Source organism: Caretta caretta, chromosome 14 (assembly GCF_965140235.1).
Source record: "Caretta caretta isolate rCarCar2 chromosome 14, rCarCar1.hap1, whole genome shotgun sequence".
NCBI lineage: Eukaryota > Metazoa > Chordata > Testudines > Cheloniidae > Caretta > Caretta caretta.
Window position 1 is genome coordinate 29,128,356 of NC_134219.1, and position 17,649 is coordinate 29,146,004.

Here is a 17,649-nt window from a genome sequence, read left to right on the forward strand (position 1 = left end):
TGACAATGGGGCATTTTTACTTCTTCCCTACACTGGAAAGAGTGTGTGGAACCCACAGAAACATCTCCCCACTGATCCCACCACTTGCTCCCCTCGGACCCTGAAATGACTCATCTCCCCAGTGCCCAGCATCTCCTTCTTCTCCGGGCTCCACCAACCACCCCCCAAACCATCCACCAGCCTGCTGTCCCTACCCAGATCATCCTCAAAGGAAGCACATTTACAGTTTGCTTCAGGAGGGCACAGACCCATTGCCCCGCAGGGAAAGCTCCTGACACCTTCTATCCTGTGTGCAGTTTCTGGTGGGACATCAGAGAGACCTTTGCCTTGAAGCTTTTCCCACAGTCTAGGCATTTATAGGGTGTCTCTCCCATGTGGGTTCTCTGATGTCTAATTAGGGCTGAGCTCTGCGTGAAGCTTTTCCCGCAGTCGGGGCATTTATAGGGTCTCTCTCCAGAGTGGATTCTCTGATGTGTAATAAGGGCTGAGACCTGACTGAAACTTTCTTCACAGATAGGACAATCATAGGGTTTCTCTCCTGTATGGATCCTTTGATGTGTAGTAAGGGCTGATCTCACACTGAAACTTTCTCCGCACATGGGGCACTTATAGGGTCTCTCTCCCGTGTGGATTCTCTGATGCACAGTAAGGTGTGAGCTCTGGCTAAAGGTTTCTCCACAGTCCAAGCACTTATAGGGTCTCTCTCCTGTGTGAATTCTCTGATGTTTAACAAGTTCTGAGCTCTGATTGAAGTTTTTCCCGCACTCAGGGCACTTATAGGGTTTCTCTCCCGTGTGGGTTCTCTGATGTTTAATAAGTTCTGAGCTCTGATTGAAGCTTTTCCCACAGACGGGACATCGGTAGGGCCTCTCTCCAGTGTGAATTCTTTGATGTCGAAGAAGGTCTGAACTCTGCTTGAAGCTTTTCCTGCAGTCAGGGCAGCTATAAGGTCTCTCTCCTGTGTGAACTCTCTGATGTACAATCAGGTTTGATCTCTGGTTGAAGCTTTTCCCACACTCAGCACATTCATGCCGTTTCTCTTTAGTGCTGATTCTCAGCTGCATTGTGGTCCTATTGAGGTCCTCCAAACCTCCCTCCCGGTGACTGGATTTTCCCTGTCTGTCCTCTGGGGGGTTTCCCAGCTGCCCCTCTGGCCTGCACTGAGTCTCACAGGATTCTCTCGGCTCAGAACTTTGAAAAATATCCTCTTCAGGTCTTCCCAGCACGATCCCCTGTGGTTCTACCTGCTCAGGACCTTCCTGCTGAGGAGTCTCCTCCTGGCTCTCGCTCACCGTCCCATCACCTGCTGGGACAGAGAGAATCCAGACAGGAGTCACTCCCTGTGCCAGGGGGAAAGGGTACCTGAGAAAGAGGATGAGAATGGGGAAAACAAACCAAATAACTTCTGGAGAGATCAAAAACTCAGGAGTGGAATCTGAACCTCCAAGACCTTTCCACAAACAGAGAGAGAGGAGAGGACCAATTCTGCCTCTTCATCCCATCTGAACATTCAGAGAGACATGAGCTGCTGCCAGATGTTGGTCAGGGTGGATGGAAAGCCATGAGTCACATCTGCCAGGAAGATATGACAGCTCATGGGCATAATCTTGACTAGGTTGAGATGAGGCAGAAATGGGGGAGTTTATAGGCCTGTGTGAGAATCCCAGATGTTTATGACAAGGCTGGATGATTTCTGTGTCCATTCAAACAATTCCTCACCTGAACTGGCACCTCTCAGGATCTTTCTTTCCTTGAAGCCTTAGTGACCTAGTACTCATGGCTCTTCCCCCCTTTCCAGCCAGGAGATCATGTTGGCTGTGGGAACTGGAAACCCAGCTCAGGGGAAAGAAAACAGATGAGGCTGAGACTAGGATTTTACAGTTATTCTCAGGCACAGCTGTTTCCAGATGTGTCAGGTAGTGCCTTTGTATAAACCAAATGGCTTGGAAAATGGTCCTGGAGCTCCTTTGCGGGAGGTCAGGTGTTTATAGTGGCATGTGATTCCTGTGGAAGGAGATCCCAGGATCTCCATAAACTGGGAGGTCTTTTGACTCTGGCTCAGGAGTTGGACAATCTCTTACTCCTTTCTAACATTGCTGAGACCAAAGCCCTCTCCAGGCATGGACCCCGTTCTCTGTAGGGAAGGACATGTGAAATCTCTGTGTATCACTGTGTGCCCATGTTTAATAACACAGAGAGGAACATGCAACTCTTCCTCTCCATTGGAAGTTCTGGGGATGGACTAGCACAGGGGCGGGCAAACTTTTTGGCCTGAGGACCACATCAAGTGTCCGAAATTGTATGGAGCGCCAGTTAGGGGAGGTTGTGCCTCCCCAAACAGCCAGGCATGGCCTGGCCCTGCCCCCTATTCAACCCCCCCTGCTTCTTGCCCCCTGGCGGCCCCCCTGGGACTCCTGCCCCATCCAACCCCTCCTGTTCCCTGACCATCCCCAGAACCCCTGCCCCTGACTGCCCCCTGCCCCCTATCCAACCCCCCCTGCTTCTCACCCCCGATGCCCCCCCCGGGACTCCTGCCCCATCCAACCCCCCCATTCACTGTCCCCTGATGGCCCCCCTGGGATCCCTGCCCCATCCACCCCTCCCTGTCCCCTGACCGCCCCTGGACCCCCCACCCATGACTGCCCCCTGCTGCCCCATCCAACCCTTCCTCTCATTCCTGACTGCCCCCCCAGAACCCCTGTTCCATCCAACCACCCCTTCTCCCTGACTGCCCCCGGAACCCCTGCCCCTGACTGCCCCCCACCACCCCATCCAACCGCCCCTCCTTCCTGACTGCCTCCCCGGGACCCCTGCCCCCATTCAACCCCCCTGTTCCCCACCCTCTGACCGCCCCAACCCATATCCACACCCCCGCCCCCTGAACACCACCCCGAACTCCCCTGCCCTCTACCCAACTCCCTCCCACTGCTCCCTGACCATTCTGGATGGAGCACGGGTGGCTGGCGGTGCTACAGCCGTGCCACCCAGTGCACCAGGACAGGCAGCCGTGCCGCCTGGCTGAAGCCAGCCAGGCCACCGCACAACACAAAGCACTGGGTCAGGCCGCGGCTCTGCACCTGCACTGCCCAGCAAGAGCTCACAGCCCCGCCACCCAGAGCATTGCACCGGTGGCACAGTGAGCTGAGGCTGCGGGGGAGGGGAAACAGCATGGAGGGGCCAGGGGCGAGCCTCCCGGGCCAGGAGCTCATGGGCCAGGCAGGAGAGTCCCGTGGGCTGGATGTAGCCTGCGGGCCATAGTTTGCCCTCCTCTGGACTAGCATCTCCACTGCGTCTCTGAATCTCCTCTCCCTTGGAAGAGGGTGTGGAGTAGTCACGTGGATTCTGGTGGTGATGGGGGTGATCCCCCAAAATATAACGGAGCAGGGAAGAACCCTGAGCAGAAGCCAACCCGGGTACCTCAGAGACATAACTCCCCCCCCCAGCTTCTAATTCCTAAGGGTACAGGAATCCTTACCCAGCGAGGTCACATTCTCACAGTTCTCCTGCATGATGAGTCTCCTTCTTGAAGGTCACTGGCCCCTGAAATAGCAAGAGATCCTCATTCAGTACCTGCTGCCCCAGCCACAATCCCACCAGCTCACTCCAGGAGAGGGCTGGAAAATCCCCCTTCCCACAGAGAACAGGAAACTTTCCTGGGGAGAGGGGGAAAATTTCCAGATGCTTTAATTGAAAACAAACTGGTTGTGAGGTGAAAACCTGATGCCCAAGAGCCACCGACTCTACTGAATGCGTCATGAATCTCATGATATTTAGTCTGGAGTTTTAGAAGTTTCCCATGATCTCACAATTCCTGACACAGAACTCACTTGTTTTCCCTTGTTCATCATGGCTGCCATCTCCCATGACCTTCAGAAGTGCTGAAGTCAAGCCGCCCTTATTCAAGAGAGACAAGGGTGATATCTTTTATCGGTTCAACTTCTGTTGGGGAGAGAGACAAGCTTTCAAGTTTACACAGAGCTCTTTTCCTTCTGGGAAAGGTACTAAAGTCAGGGTGTCACAGCTAAATGCAAAGTGGAACAGATTGCTTACAAAGCCCCAGTCAAGGTGAAGTGGCCTGTTAACACCACTGTAGTCATAGAACAAAAAGGGGGTTAGAGAGTTACAGATTGTTCTAATAAAACCATAAGCCATAAAACCAGTGTCTCTATTCAGTCCATGATTTTTAGAGTCTAGCAGAGTTATGAATTTAAGTCCCCAGGCTTGTCTTTTGAAGGTGTTGAGCAGGTTCTCTTTGGGTATTTGGGTGGCCTGATCCCTTATGTGATCTACTTCTTACATAAGAATGGCCATACTGGGTCAGCCCAAAGGTCCATCTAGCCCAGTATCCTGTCTTCCGACAGTGGCCAATGCCAGGTGCCCAGAAGGAATGAACAGAACAGGTGATCGTCCAGTGATCCATCCCCTGTCGCCCATTCCCAGCTTCTGGCAAACAGAGGCTAGGGACACCATCCCTTCCCTTGCAGACTTAGCCCTGGTCTACACTAGGACTTTAGGTCGAATTTAGCAGCGATAAATCGATGTAAACCTGCACCCGTCCACACAATGAAGCCCTTTATTTCGACTTAAAGGGCTCTTAAAATCGATTTCCTTACTCCACCCCTGACAAGTGGATTAGCGCTTAAATCGACGTTGCCGGCTCGAATTTGGGGTACTGTGGACACAATTCGATGGTATTGGCCTCCGGGAGCTATCCCAGAGTGCTCCATTATGACCGCTCTGGACAGCACTCTCAACTCAGATGCACTGGCCAGGTAGACAGGAAAAGAACCGCGAACTTTTGAATCTCATTTCCTGTTTGGCCAGTGTGGCAAGCTGCAGGTGACCATGCAGAGCTCATCAGCACAGGTGACCATGATGGAGTCCCAGAATCGCAAAAGAGCTCCAGCATGGACCGAACGGGAGGTACGGGATCTGATCACTGTTTGGGGACAGGAATCCGTGCTATCAGAACTCCGTTCCAGTTTTCGAAATGCCAAAACCTTTCTGAAAATCTCCCAGGGCATGAAGGACAGAGGCCATAACAGGGACCCGAAGCAGTGCCGCGTGAAACTGAAGGAGCTGAGGCAAGCCTACCAGAAAACCAGAGAGGCGAACAGCCGCTCTGGGTCAGAGCCCCAAACATGCCGCTTCTATGATGAGCTGCATGCCATTTTAGGGGGTTCAGCCACCACTACCCCAGCCGTGTTGTTTGACTCCTTCAATGGAGATGGAGGCAATACGGAAGTAGGTTTTGGGGACGAAGAAGATGATGATGAGGAGGTTGTAGATAGCTCACAGCAAGCAAGCGGAGAAACCGGTTTTCCCGACAGCCAGGAACTGTTTCTCACCCTAGACCTGGAGCCAGTACCCCCCGAACCCACCCAAGGCTGCCTCCTGGACTCAGCAGGCGGAGAAGGGACCTCTGGTGAGTGTACCTTTTAAAATGCTATACATGGTTTAAAAGCAAGCATGTGAAAGGATTACTTTGCCCTGGCATTTGCAGTTCTGCCTTTGCAAAAGGTTTCTGGGGAGGGCAGCCTTATTTCGTCCTTCATGGTAGGACACTTTACCACTCCAGGCCAGTAACACGTACTCGGGAATCACTGTAGAACAAAGCATTGCAGTGTATGTTTGCTGGCATTCAACCAAAATCCGTTCACGCGGTGGGAGGAGGCAAAATGCGACCTTGTAACGAAAGCACATGTGCTATGTATGTAATGTTAACAGCAAGGTTTACCCTGAAAGAGTGTAGCGACTGTTTTATAAAATGTGTCTTTTTAAATACCGCTGTCCCTTTTTTTTTCTCCACCAGCTGCATGTGTTTCAATGATCACAGGATCTTCTCCTTCCCAGAGGCTAGTGAAGCTTAGAAAGAAAAAAAAACGCACTCGCGATGAAATGTTCTCCGAGCTCATGCTGTCCTCCCACACTGACAGAGCACAGACGAATGCGTGGAGGCAAATAATGTCAGAGTGCAGGAAAGCACAAAATGACCGGGAGGAGAGGTGGAGGGCTGAAGAGAGTAAGTGGCGGGCTGAAGATAGGGCTGAAGCTCAAAGGTGGCGGCAGCGTGATGAGAGGAGGCAGGATTCAATGCTGAGGCTGCTGCAGGACCAAACCAGTATGCTCCAGTGTATGGTTGAGCTGCAGCAAAGGCAGCTGGAGCACAGACTGCCACTGCAGCCCCTCTGTAACCAACCGCCCTCCTCCCCAAGTTCCATAGCCTCCACACCCAGACGCCCAAGAACGCGGTGGGGGGGCCTCCGGCCAACCAGCCACTCCACCACAGAGGATTGCCCAAAAAAAAGAAGGCTGTCATTCAATAAATTTTAAAGTTGTAAACTTTTAAAGTGCTGTGCTTAAAGTGCTGTGTGGCATTTTCCTTCCCTCCTCCACCACCACTCCTGGGATACCTTGGTAGTCATCCCCCTATTTGTGTGATGAATGAATAACGAATGCATGAATGTGAAGCAACAATGACTTTATTGGCTCTGCAAGCAATGATTAAAGGGAGGAGGGGAGGGTGGTTAGCTTACAGGGAAGTAGAGTGAACCAAGGGGCGGGGGGGTTCATCAAGGAGAAACAAACAGAACTTTCACACCGTAGCCTGGCCAGTCATGAAACTGGTTTTCAAAGCTTCTCTGATGCGTACCGTGCCCTCCTGTGCTCTTCTAACCGCCCTGGTGTCTGGCTGCGCGTAACCAGCAGCTAGGCGATTTGCCTCAACCTCCCACCCCGCCATAAACGTCTCCCCCTTACTCTCACAGATATTGTGGAGCACACAGCAAGCAGTAATAACAGTGGGAATATTGGTTTCGCTGAGGTCTAAGCGAGTCAGTAAACTGCGCCAGCGCGCCTTTAAACGTCCAAATGCACATTCTACCACCATTCTGCACTTGCTCAGCCTGTAGTTGAACAGCTCCTGACCACTGTCCAGGCTGCCTGTGTACAGCTTCATGAGCCATGGCATTAAGGGGTAGGCTGGGTCCCCAAGGATACATATAGGCATTTCAACATCCCCAACAGTTATTTTCTGGTCTGGGAATAAAGTCCCTTCCTGCAGCTTTTGAAACAGACCAGAGTTCCTGAAGATGCGAGCATCATGCACCTTTCCCGGCCATCCCACGTTGATGTTGGTGAAACGTCCCTTGTGATCCACCAGAGCTTGCAGCACTATCGAAAAGTACCCCTTGCGGTTTATGTACTCGGCGGCTTGGTGCTCCGGTGCCAAGATAGGGATATGGGTTCCATCTATAGCCCCACCACAGTTAGGGAATCCCATTGCAGCAAAGCCATCCACTATGACCTGCACATTTCCCAGGGTCACTACCCTTGATATCAGCAGATCTTTGATTGCGTGGGCTACTTGCATCACAGCAGCCCCCACAGTAGATTTGCCCACTCCAAATTGATTCCCAACTGACCGGTAGCTGTCTGGCGTTGCAAGCTTCCACAGGGCTATCGCCACTCGCTTCTCAACTGTGAGGGCTGCTCTCATCTTGGTATTCATGCGCTTCAGGGCAGGGGAAAGCAAGTCACAAAGTTCCATGAAAGTGCCCTTACGCATGCGAAAGTTTCACAGCCACTGGGAATAGTCCCAGACCTGCAACACTATGCGGTCCCACCAGTCTGTGCTTGTTTCCCGGGCCCAGAATCGGCGTTCCACAGCATGAACCTGCCCCATTAGCACCATGATGCATGCATTGTCAGGGCCCATGCTTTCAGAGAAATCTGTGTCCATGTCCTGATCACTCATGGGACCGCGCTGACGTCGCCTCCTCGCCCGGTATCGCATTGCCATGTTCTGGTGCTGCATATACTGCTGGATAATGCGTGTGGTGTTTAATGTGCTCCTAATTGCCAAAGTGAGCTGAGCGGCCTCCATGCTTGCCTTGGTATGGCGTCCGCACAGAAAAAAGGCGCGGAACGATTGTCTGCCGTTGCTCTGACGGAGGGAGGGGCGACTGACGACACGGCTTACAGGGTTGGCTTCAGGGAGCTAAAATCAACAAAGGGGGTGCCTGTACATCAAGGAGTATTTCAGGCAGGACTGCACGGAGGGTTCCAATAAGAAATGGTGCACCTAAGTTATCGTTGTTATTGGAACAAGGAGGTTAGCCTGGCCTCTGATTGATACATGGCTAGATTTACCTCGCTGCACCTTCTCTGTGAGTGACTGCAGTGTGACCTAGAGGAATGAGTCCCCTAGACAGGGGAGGAGGCAAATGAGTACAAAAGAAATCTGGTCTATTTCTTGTTTTGACCCACTCCATCTATCTTTTACATCTTTGGCTGGCAGCAGACGGTGCAGAAGGACTGCATGCCATCCACATCTCATGGCTGCTCGGCAGAAGATGGTACAGTACGACTGCTAGCAGTCCGTATCGCCTGCCCGCTCACCATAAGACGGTTCAATAGGACTGACTGCAGGACTAAAGAGAATGACCTGGTCAAGTCACTCCAAATTTTGTCCCTGCGCCCATGTCTGCCCAGGCGCTCCCAGCCGACGTGGCCAGGAGCACCTCGGACACGACAAGGACGACTACCAGTCGTATTGCACCGTCTGCTGCCAGAAGGCAATGGGTTGCTGCTACTGTGCAGCAAAGCCGTACCGCGTCTGCCAGCACCCAGGAGACATAGGGTGACGGTTACCTGAGCGGGCTCCATTCTTGCTGTGGTATGGCGTCTGCACAGGTAACTCAGGAAAAAAGGCGCGAAATGATTGTCTGCCCTTGCTTTCACGGAGGGAGGGAGGGAACGGGGGCCTGACGACACGTACCCAGAACCACCCGCGACAATGTTTTAGCCCCATCAGAGTGCTCCATTGTGACTGCTCTGGACAGCACTCTCAGATGCCCGATTGTTTGCCATTGCTCTGACGCTGGGAGGGGCGCTTACAGGGTTGGCTTCAGGGAGCTAAAATCAACAAAGGGGGTGGCTTTACATCAAGGAGTATTTCAGGCAGGACTTCACGGAGGGTTCCAATAAGAAATGGTGCACCTAAGTTATTGTCCTTATTGGAACAAGAAGGTTAGCCTGGCCTCTGATTGATACATGGCTAGATTTACCTCGCTGCACCTTCTCTGTAAGTGACTGCAGTGTGATCTAGAAGAATGAGTCCCCTAGACAGGGGAGGGGGGGAAGCAAATGAGTACAAAACAAATCTGGTCTATTTCTTGTTTTGATCCACTCCATCTATCTTTTACATCTTTGGCTGGCAGCAGACGGTGCAGAAGGACTGCATGCCATCCACATCTCATGGCTGCTCGGCAGAAGATGGTACAGTACGACTGCTAGCAGTCCGTATCGCCTGCCCGCTCACCATAAGACGGTTCAATAGGACTGACTGCAGGACTAAAGAGAATGACCTGGTCAAGTCACTCCAAATTTAGTCCCTGTGCCCATGTCTGCCCAGGCGCTCCTGATCGACCTCACAGAGGCGACCAGGAGCACCTCAGACATGACGATGACGGCTACCAGTCGTACTGTACCGTCTGCTGCCACAAGACAAGGGGTTGCTGCTACTGTGTAGCAATGCCGTACCGCGTCTGCCAGCACCCAGGAGACATACGGTGACTGTTACCTGAGCGGGCTCCATGCTTGCCATGGTATGGCGTCTGCACAGGTAACTCAGGAAAAAAGGCGCGAAATGATTGTCTGCCCTTGCTTTCACGGAGGGAGGGAGGGAACGGGGGGCTGACGATATGTACCCAGAACCACCCGCGACAATGTTTTAGCCCCATCAGGCATTGGGATCTCAACCCAGAATTCCAATGGGCAGCGGAGACTGCGGGAACTGTGGGATAGCTACCCACAGTGCAACGCTCCGGAAGTCGACGCTTGCCTCGGTACTGTGGAAGCGCTCCGCCGAGTTAATGCACTTAATGCACTTAGAGCATTTTCTGTGGGGACACACACACTCGAATATATAAAACCGATTTCTAAAAAACCGACTTCTATAAATTCGACCTAATTTCGTAGTGTAGACATACCCTAATAGTCATTGATGGACCCATCTTCTTTGTTGGAGTGTCCTTGTTTGGTAAAGGTGGTTTTAAGTGTGTTAAGGTATGTATCCTGGATTTTTTCCTCAGAGCATAATCTGTGTCATTTGAGTGCCTGGCTGTAGATAACTGATTTCTTGGTATGTTTGGGGCAATTATTGGATCTTTGAAGTTAAGTGTGGTGATCTGTGGGTTTCTTGTATATTGTTGTCTGTAGAGTTCCATTATTGCACCTGACTGCTGTCCAGAAAGTTGATGCTAGTGTGGAAGTATTCCAGAGAGAGTTTAATGGATGGGTGACGGTTGTTGAAGTTGTGGTGGAAATCTGTGAGGGAGTTGAGGTGATCTGTCCATAGGATGAAAATATCATTGATATATCTCAGGTACATCATTGGTTTCATGATTCATTAGTCTAGAAATTTTTCTTTGAAGAGGCTGGCATTTTGAGGAGCCATCCTAGTAATACCTATGGCTGTTCACATGCTTTGGACAAAGTGTTTGTTGTTGAATGTAAATTTGTTATATGTAAGGATGAAATGGACAAGTTTGGCGATATGCTTGGGTGGACATCTAAGCATTGTCCATTACCCTGTCCATATTTGAGGCAGGCAGCGATGCTGTCATTGTGAGGGATGTTGGTGTACGTGGCGGTGACATCTCTCATGGCAAGGATGGTGTTTGGAGGGATGTTATTAAAGTTGCGATGTTTCTGCAGGAAGTTGGTCCAGGAAGCCAGCCCTTTGTGAGTGGTCTGAAGATGGTTTCTATGAGTCCCGATATTCATTCAGTCAGAATACCGTGGACATTTAGGATGGGTCTGCCTGGGTTCCCTTGTTTGTGTGTTTTCTGAAGCACACAGAAGGTCCATGGGATGGGTTCATGGTGGATGAGGTTGTAGAGTTTCTCTTGGAGTTGTTTGGTGAAGGATTTGATGATATCCTTAAATTTTGGTGTGAATTGTGGTGTGTGTGTGTGGGGTCTTTTCTGAGTTCTTTATAATAGGGGGTATCAGAGAGTTGTCAATTTGGCTCATTAACGTAGTACAGTTGAGGACTATGATTGTTCATTCAATAATTATTAATTATTATTCCAGATGGCCACCATTTCCCTACAGATCTGGCATGTGGAAGTAAGGCAGCTCCTAGTAATGGTCACCAGCTCCCATTGTTTTCAGTATTGGTGAAGCCATGCTCTCCTCAGGGAATATGGCTGGGGCCCTATGGTTAGGCTGGATATATAAGAACATAAGAATGGTTTATACTGGGTCAGACCAAAGGTCCATGTAGCCCAATATCCTGTCTTCCGACAGTGGCCAGTGCCAGGTGACCCAGAGGGAATGAACAGAACAGGTGATCATCAAGTGATCCATCCCCTGTTGCCCATTCCCAGCTTCTGGCAAACAGGCTATGGACACCATCCCTGCCCATCCTGGCTAACAGCCATTGATGGACCTATCCTCCATGAATTTATCCAGTTCTTGTTTGAACCCTGCTATAGTCTTGGCCTTCACAACATCCTCTGGCAAGGAGACACCATGCGTAGAAAAGGAGACATGGGAAGCTAGAGCCAGACTGAGGAGGGTGCAGGGAATTAGTCGGGGGTGGAGAAGGCGAGAGGTGGATTGTGGGGCAGCACACAGGGTTGTCTGTGTCCAGGGGGCAGACTGAGGGGGAAGGAGGTGGGGTGAGATCCTGGGAGGGGAGCAAGAGGCAGAAGGAAGAGGGTAATGAGTGAGGCACAGCAGGGAGAATGAGAGATGATGCAAGGCACATGGGGGCAAGAGGGAAACAGAGGCCCATAGGAGTATGTGGGGTGGGGTGGGGCAGAGGGAGGCTGAGAGCAGTGCAGAGGGATTTGTTAGGGTCAGACTGAGCCCGAGAATGATTTAGGGCAGGGTAGATAACCTATGACACACGTGCCAAAGGCTAGCTGATTTTCAGTGGCACTCACACTGCCCGGGTCCTGGCCACCAGTCCTGGGGGCTCCGCTGCTGGCCTGGGGCACTGGCCACCGGCCCCCTGCCAGCTGGGGTTCCGTCCGCCAGCCCCATTCAGCCCACTGCTGGCCCTGGGTCCCGGCCACTGGTCCCAGGGGCTCCGCTGCTGGCCTGGGGTACTGGCCGCCAGCCCCCTGCCAGCTGGGGTTCCGTCCGCCAGCCCCACTCAGCCCGCTGCTGGCCCTGGGTCCCAGGCACCAGTCCCGAGGGCTCCGCTGCTGGCCTGGGGTCCGGGCCGCTGGTCCCAGGGCTCTGCAGCCACCCCCAGCTGTGGTCCACTGGGCCCAGCCTGGGGAGAGTGAGGGGTGCAGTCAGGGGCAAGAGGGGGAGCAGCTCAGCACCCCCCCCTTAAAAATTATTCCAGAGCCACTGTGCTGGAGTATTTTTAAGTCCTGATTTGCTGCTTACATCACTATCACACCACGTGGAACAGCACACTGTGTTTGACGTTGAGATTAGAATGTACATGCAGGAACCTGAAAAGTTTGACGAAAGCGACTTGGATTTGTCTGTATTTCAGTGGATGGGTGTTGAAGATTTCGAAATGCAGCTCATTCAGTTAAAAACCTCAGAATTGTGGGCATCAAAGTTTGAGGCTCTGCGGAGTGCACTTGAAGCTACCGAGAGAGATCATGGGGCCTCTATTGTGACCTGCTGGACGTCCCTGCCAGTGAAATTTAACTGTTTGAAGAAAATTGCGTTTGCAATGCTTTCAGCATTTGGATCCACATACCTGCGTGAACAGATATTTTCACACATGAAATCTGTCCTCTGTCCCTCTCGGAGCTGGTTAACAATTGATCACTCAGAAGCCTGTGTGCAGCTTAAAGTATCCAAATATGTGCCAGACATTGGAAAACTCAGCAAAGAAAAGCAAGGGCAAGGATCTCACTAAACTGATAAGATCTACATTTTAATTTAATTTTAAATGAAGCTTCTTAAACATTTTAAAAACCTTATTTATTTTACATAAAATGGTTAAGTGATATATTATAGACTTATAGAAAGAGACTTTCTAAAAATGTTAAAATGTATTACTGGCATGCGAAATTTTAAATTAGAGTGAATAAATGAAGACTCAGCCCACCACTTCTGAAAGGTTGCTGACCTCTGGTTTAGGGGAATGTCATGGAGTAGGGAGTGCAGGGTGGGAGGCTGTGGGGGTTTGCAGATAGGGAGCTCAGGAGCATGTGGGGTGGCCAATGTGAGACGTACAGGGAAAGTGTAAAGGGAACGGCAGGTACATAGAGGGGCAGGTGTGGAGAGGAGACTGTGAGGATCAGGTGAGAAGAGACTGGTGACAGGGCAGTGATGCGGGAGGGTGTGGAGTTGGACACAGAATGGCAGCTCCCCCATCCCAGGAGTAGGGGAAGGTCAGTGGGTGGAATCTCCCTGTGAGAAGGGAGGCTGTAATTTTGCATGCACACTGTGGCAGGTGGAGTTTTGCTCTTGTGATGCAATATGCAACACACACACACACACACAAACACATACTCTCTCACTCTCACTAAGGGGGCAGGTGGCTTCCCCCCAAAAGCTTAAACATCAGAAGATAAATAAAATCACCCCTCCCCACAAAGTGTATTTTTAAAACTTGTGATATTCAAGCCCAGTTCCTGACTTTCCAGAGTGACTTGTGGCTGCTAAATGCACTGGCTGTGCACCTCTGATGTCTACATGGTCAGGCAATTGTTACATCTCACAGGGGAATTTCCACCCTCTCCTTCTGGGGTTGTCCCTACAACTTATGCCCCACATTAAAGCAGGCTCAGAAGGGATTTCACTTGCTGGGCTCCTACCCCTTTCTGCATTCCCCACCCACACCCAGACCCAGAACAAACCTTCCAGCAGTTCTGTCCCTTCCCTGTCTCCTGGGAGGATTGGGTGAGCTGGAGCCAAATATAGATGTTACTCTGCAGCTTGCCAGGGTGAGAACAGCAGCAGGGTGAGAACAGCAGCTGGAGAGATAGCTCAGTGGTTTGAGCATTGGCCTGCTAAACCCAGGGTTGTAAATTCAATCCTTGAGGGGGCCATTTGGGATCTGAGCAAAAATTGGGTATTGGTCCTGCTTTGAGTAGGGGGTTGGACTAGATGACCTCCTGAGGTCCCTTCCAGCCCTGATATTCTCTGTGACAGTGGGGAAGATGCTTAATCATGTTTTTACCTTGTTGATACAGTATTGCCCTTTCCATGTGCACCCACAAATCTTTTGCATGCATCCCTCTCGCCCTCCATCGGAGTGTGCAAATGGCATCCGTGTGCACACGCCCAGCATATGAAAACATTCCAGGTGAGGGCTACATTTTGGATGCCAATTCAGAGACCATAATTAAATATTTTGTCCCTGTTATTTCAGAGTTTTGGCGAGTGTCAGTTTTCTATGGAAAAAAAATCAATGAAATAATAACCATGCCCCGGCCCTACCATTCTCTATCACTTTGCATCTGGGGCTCTCAAAGTTCTTTACCCCCTCAGCCTCAGTCCCTGTGCAGTGGGTCAGGCTCAGTCAAAGACCAGAGCCACAGAGAACCTGCCCTAGGGGAGAGAGAGCAGGGACTAATCACCCTGCCTGATGTAGCTTTTCAACTAGATTTCCCAGCACTTTAGAGGAACTCATCCTCTACGGTCCTGCCCCAGCCCTTCCCCCGGGTCTCTCCCCTCACCTGCAGGCTCTGGCTCAGGGGCTGGTGTTGCCCGGGGCTGCTTCCAGCCACCGCAGAAAGTCCCCCATCAGTTTCTCTGATCTCTCCCTGACACAGAGCAGCAGCTACTTGTTCCAGGTCTCCAAAGCACAATGGAGGCAGCAGCAGCTTCTTCTAGGAGCCTTGATTACTAATCAGTCAAAAGCAGGAGTCACACACTGCATGATGCTCGGTTACGCTATATAGATATACTATATATTTGTATTACAGAAAAGCCTCAGAGCCCTTAACTCTCCCCCTTCCAGCATCTGTTACAAAGGCTCTTAGCTGCTCATCCTCTTGGCTACCAACCTGGGCTGCAGCCCAGTCAGTGGGACCAGTTGTAACTGAGTGTCTATCTATAGGGAAAGAGCCTGGGGGAAATCATAGACTATCAGGGTTGGAAGGGACCTCAGGAGGTCATCTAGTCCAACCCCCTGCTCAAAGCAGAACCAATCCCCAATTTTTGCCCCAACCCTAAATGGTCCCCTCAAGGATTGAACTCACAACTCTAGGTTAACAGGGCAAGGCTCAAACCACTGAGCTATCCCTCCCCCACAGCAAATCAGGTTGTGACATGGATGAAAGCCCCTGCTGAAGCTTCCCCAGTCACCCCCTTACCCTGCCAGGCTGCAGAATAACGGCCACGTTTTGCTCCAGATCCTCCCAAGGGATGGCAAACATTTGCTAGTGTGCTGTCCCCAACCAGTCTGAGCAGGCTGGAGCAGTCTGAGCAGGCTCAGTAACATCTGATGAAGCTGCTGCCCTCACCTGCCCTCTGAATCTGGGTGGTTCTGGTGGATTTTTTGCCCCCCCCCCCCAGCTATGTAGTTATACCTACATAGGTCTGTAGTGTAGACCTGGCCTCAGTCCTTTCAGACCTGATGGGTGTGGGGTGGAGCAAAGGGGCCCCTGTCCCTGCTGGAATGCTGGGGAGATTTACCCATCGCTGCAGAGATAATAGGAGTAGATTTTTAAATGAAGAATAACCCGCCCCACACACACTCCCCTGAGCCCCCCCACTCTTCTCCTCTCCCTGGGGTGCCCTTCACTGCACAACATGCCGCCTTGCCTGCTGTCTGTACGCCCCTTTCCCCCCATCTCCTTATCGCTCACCCCTCCCCTTCCGCCCAGACACAGGTAGGGACCCCCGCTGGGGCCTGCTCCTGCTTCCCCCCCCAGGCCTTTCCCTCCATTTCTTCCACCTGAACCACGACCCCCTACCCCACCCCTAACCCCCTGGGGCAGGTCCCGGGGAGATCCCACCCACCCCCTCGCAGGCGCCTTCACCACAAGGGGGCGCACTCTGAGCTAGGGGCTGAGATCTGAGGCCGCAGGGGAAATTTCTGCGCTAAAGCCAGCCGCTCCGGGGCTGGCAGACACGCAGGGAGCAGCGATGGGAGAGGAGCTGGGGGGACGGACGCGCAGCACTTTCCCCCCAGTTCTCCCTCAAATACCTGCAGTCTCCGGCTCCGCCTGGTGGGCTCCCGGGTCCCAGGAGAAGCAGCAGCAATAATTTGCAGCTCCCCGGCTGTGGGGAGCACAGAGAGCAGCCCTCCCCCCCACCAGTCGCAGCACCCAGAGCCCTCCCCTGGCTACAGTGTGGCCGGGCAGCAGCTCCAACATTGTCTCTGCATTTCCGGAGCTGCCGCCGCCAGGGGGCTCTGCTCGGGGAAAGGCGGCGGCTGATCGCTGAACGATCCCGCTCAGGATGTCAGGGGTTGAACTTCCTGGTGCATGCGCCGGTCAGACGGTGCCGCCTGCCTGGTGCACGCGCCGGGAGCCCGGGCGGAGCCGCTGCTGCTCCCCAGCGGGGTGAGCCCTTCCCTCGCGCCCCTCGGGGCCCAGCCGGGGGGACTTTCTGGGGCAGCCCCGGGCTCTGCCGACACCAGCCCGTGAGCCGGAGCCTGCAGGTGAGGGGAGAGACCCGGGGAAAGGGGCGGGGCCGGGGAGGAAAGTGACTCTGCACCAACGGCCCCTCCTCGCCCCAGCTCTGCTCCCGGGGGGGCGGGGGTCTGCGAGTCCCGGAGCTGCTGCCCCCCGGGCTCTGCCCCACTGAGCGCCTGCAGGAGCCGAGCCAGCGCCGGGAGAGCGAACGGGCCCGACCGTTCTCCCAGCCCGAGGGGAGGGGAGGGGGCAGGAGGGAGACAGGGGCAGAGACTGGCAGAGGGAGCAGGAGCAATCAGCGGGGAAGGAGGTTCCCGGCTCCCAGCCCTGCCCAGCCCCGCCCAGCCCCATTCCCTGCAGCACTCCGGGCAGATTGACTTTCCTGGGACAAGGGGAGGCGCAGGGAGAGGAAAAGCCAGTTCCTGCCTCTGCCTGGTCCCCACCCTGCTGGGGGGGTGCGCTGCCCTGGGGACCCTGTCAGTGGGATCCCCCAGAGCGGCTCCTTTGGTTCTGCTCCTTTCTGTGGTTTGGTTCAGAGACTCTGTGCTGGGGGCGGGGGGGGGAGAGAGATTAAAAATGTCTCATTGGGTTTAGTCCTGGTAGGAGGGGCCAGAATTATATTACAAACTGCAACTGGTCACAGTTTGCTACTTTGATGTTATTACTGCGCAGGCTTCGGCCATCTGAACATGTTCAGTAACATCTGCTGGAGTCATTTCCCTCCCTGGCCATCCGAATCTGCTCCCTGCTGTAAAGGAAGACATGGGGGCTCAAATCATGGTAGCCAACAGGCGCACCATGGGCCAAAACTGGACCGCCAGGTGCTTTTGAATGGACCCCACAATTATTTTTTATTCATTGTTGTCATTGTTGTTGTTTTATTATTTTCTCTGGAGTCTGGACCTTGGCCATACCTTGACCAAGAAATTTGGACCTTGACAAAAAATATTTGATGATCCCTGCTGAAATGATTACAGTTTCTCTCCTGAAGCAGGCTCTGTTAGTAGTTGTGTTCCAGTGTGACAACACCTCCTATTTCTGGAATATTTGAGTTCACTATAATGCCAACCTCAGATGTCAA

The 17,649-nt window shown here is 52.6% G+C and overlaps 1 protein-coding gene across 9 annotated transcripts; it reads right to left on the bottom strand.

Annotated features, from left to right (window-relative positions):
- On the bottom strand, positions 1–16,268 carry LOC125621814 (uncharacterized). Of its 9 annotated transcripts, none has more exons than XM_048819144.2 (5): positions 16,139–16,244; positions 15,523–15,630; positions 3,828–3,894; positions 3,476–3,540; positions 1–1,306 (listed from the first exon to the last, which is right to left on the bottom strand). In XM_048819144.2, exons 4-5 carry the CDS (start codon positions 3,507–3,509, stop codon positions 282–284), a joined length of 1,059 nt encoding a protein of 352 aa, XP_048675101.1. In that variant the 5' UTR covers positions 3,510–3,540; positions 3,828–3,894; positions 15,523–15,630; positions 16,139–16,244; the 3' UTR covers positions 1–281. The 9 variants fall into 9 exon arrangements, with proteins under 9 accessions (XP_048675101.1, XP_048675099.1, XP_048675107.1 ...); XM_048819142.2 differs by having other exon boundaries at positions 3,828–3,939; XM_048819150.2 differs by lacking the exon at positions 3,828–3,894 and having other exon boundaries at positions 1–1,303.
- Positions 16,269–17,649: the final 1,381 nt, after the last annotated feature.

Bases quoted from the DNA above. Each gene is read 5' to 3' on its own strand.
- LOC125621814 (XM_048819145.2), bottom strand. From the start codon at position 3,509: ATGCAGGAGAACTGTGAGAATGTGACCTCGCTGG. The intron at 1,307-3,475 runs GTAAGGATTCCT...TCTCTGTCCCAG, and splicing joins TGAGAATGTGACCTCGCTGG to CAGGTGATGGGACGGTGAGC.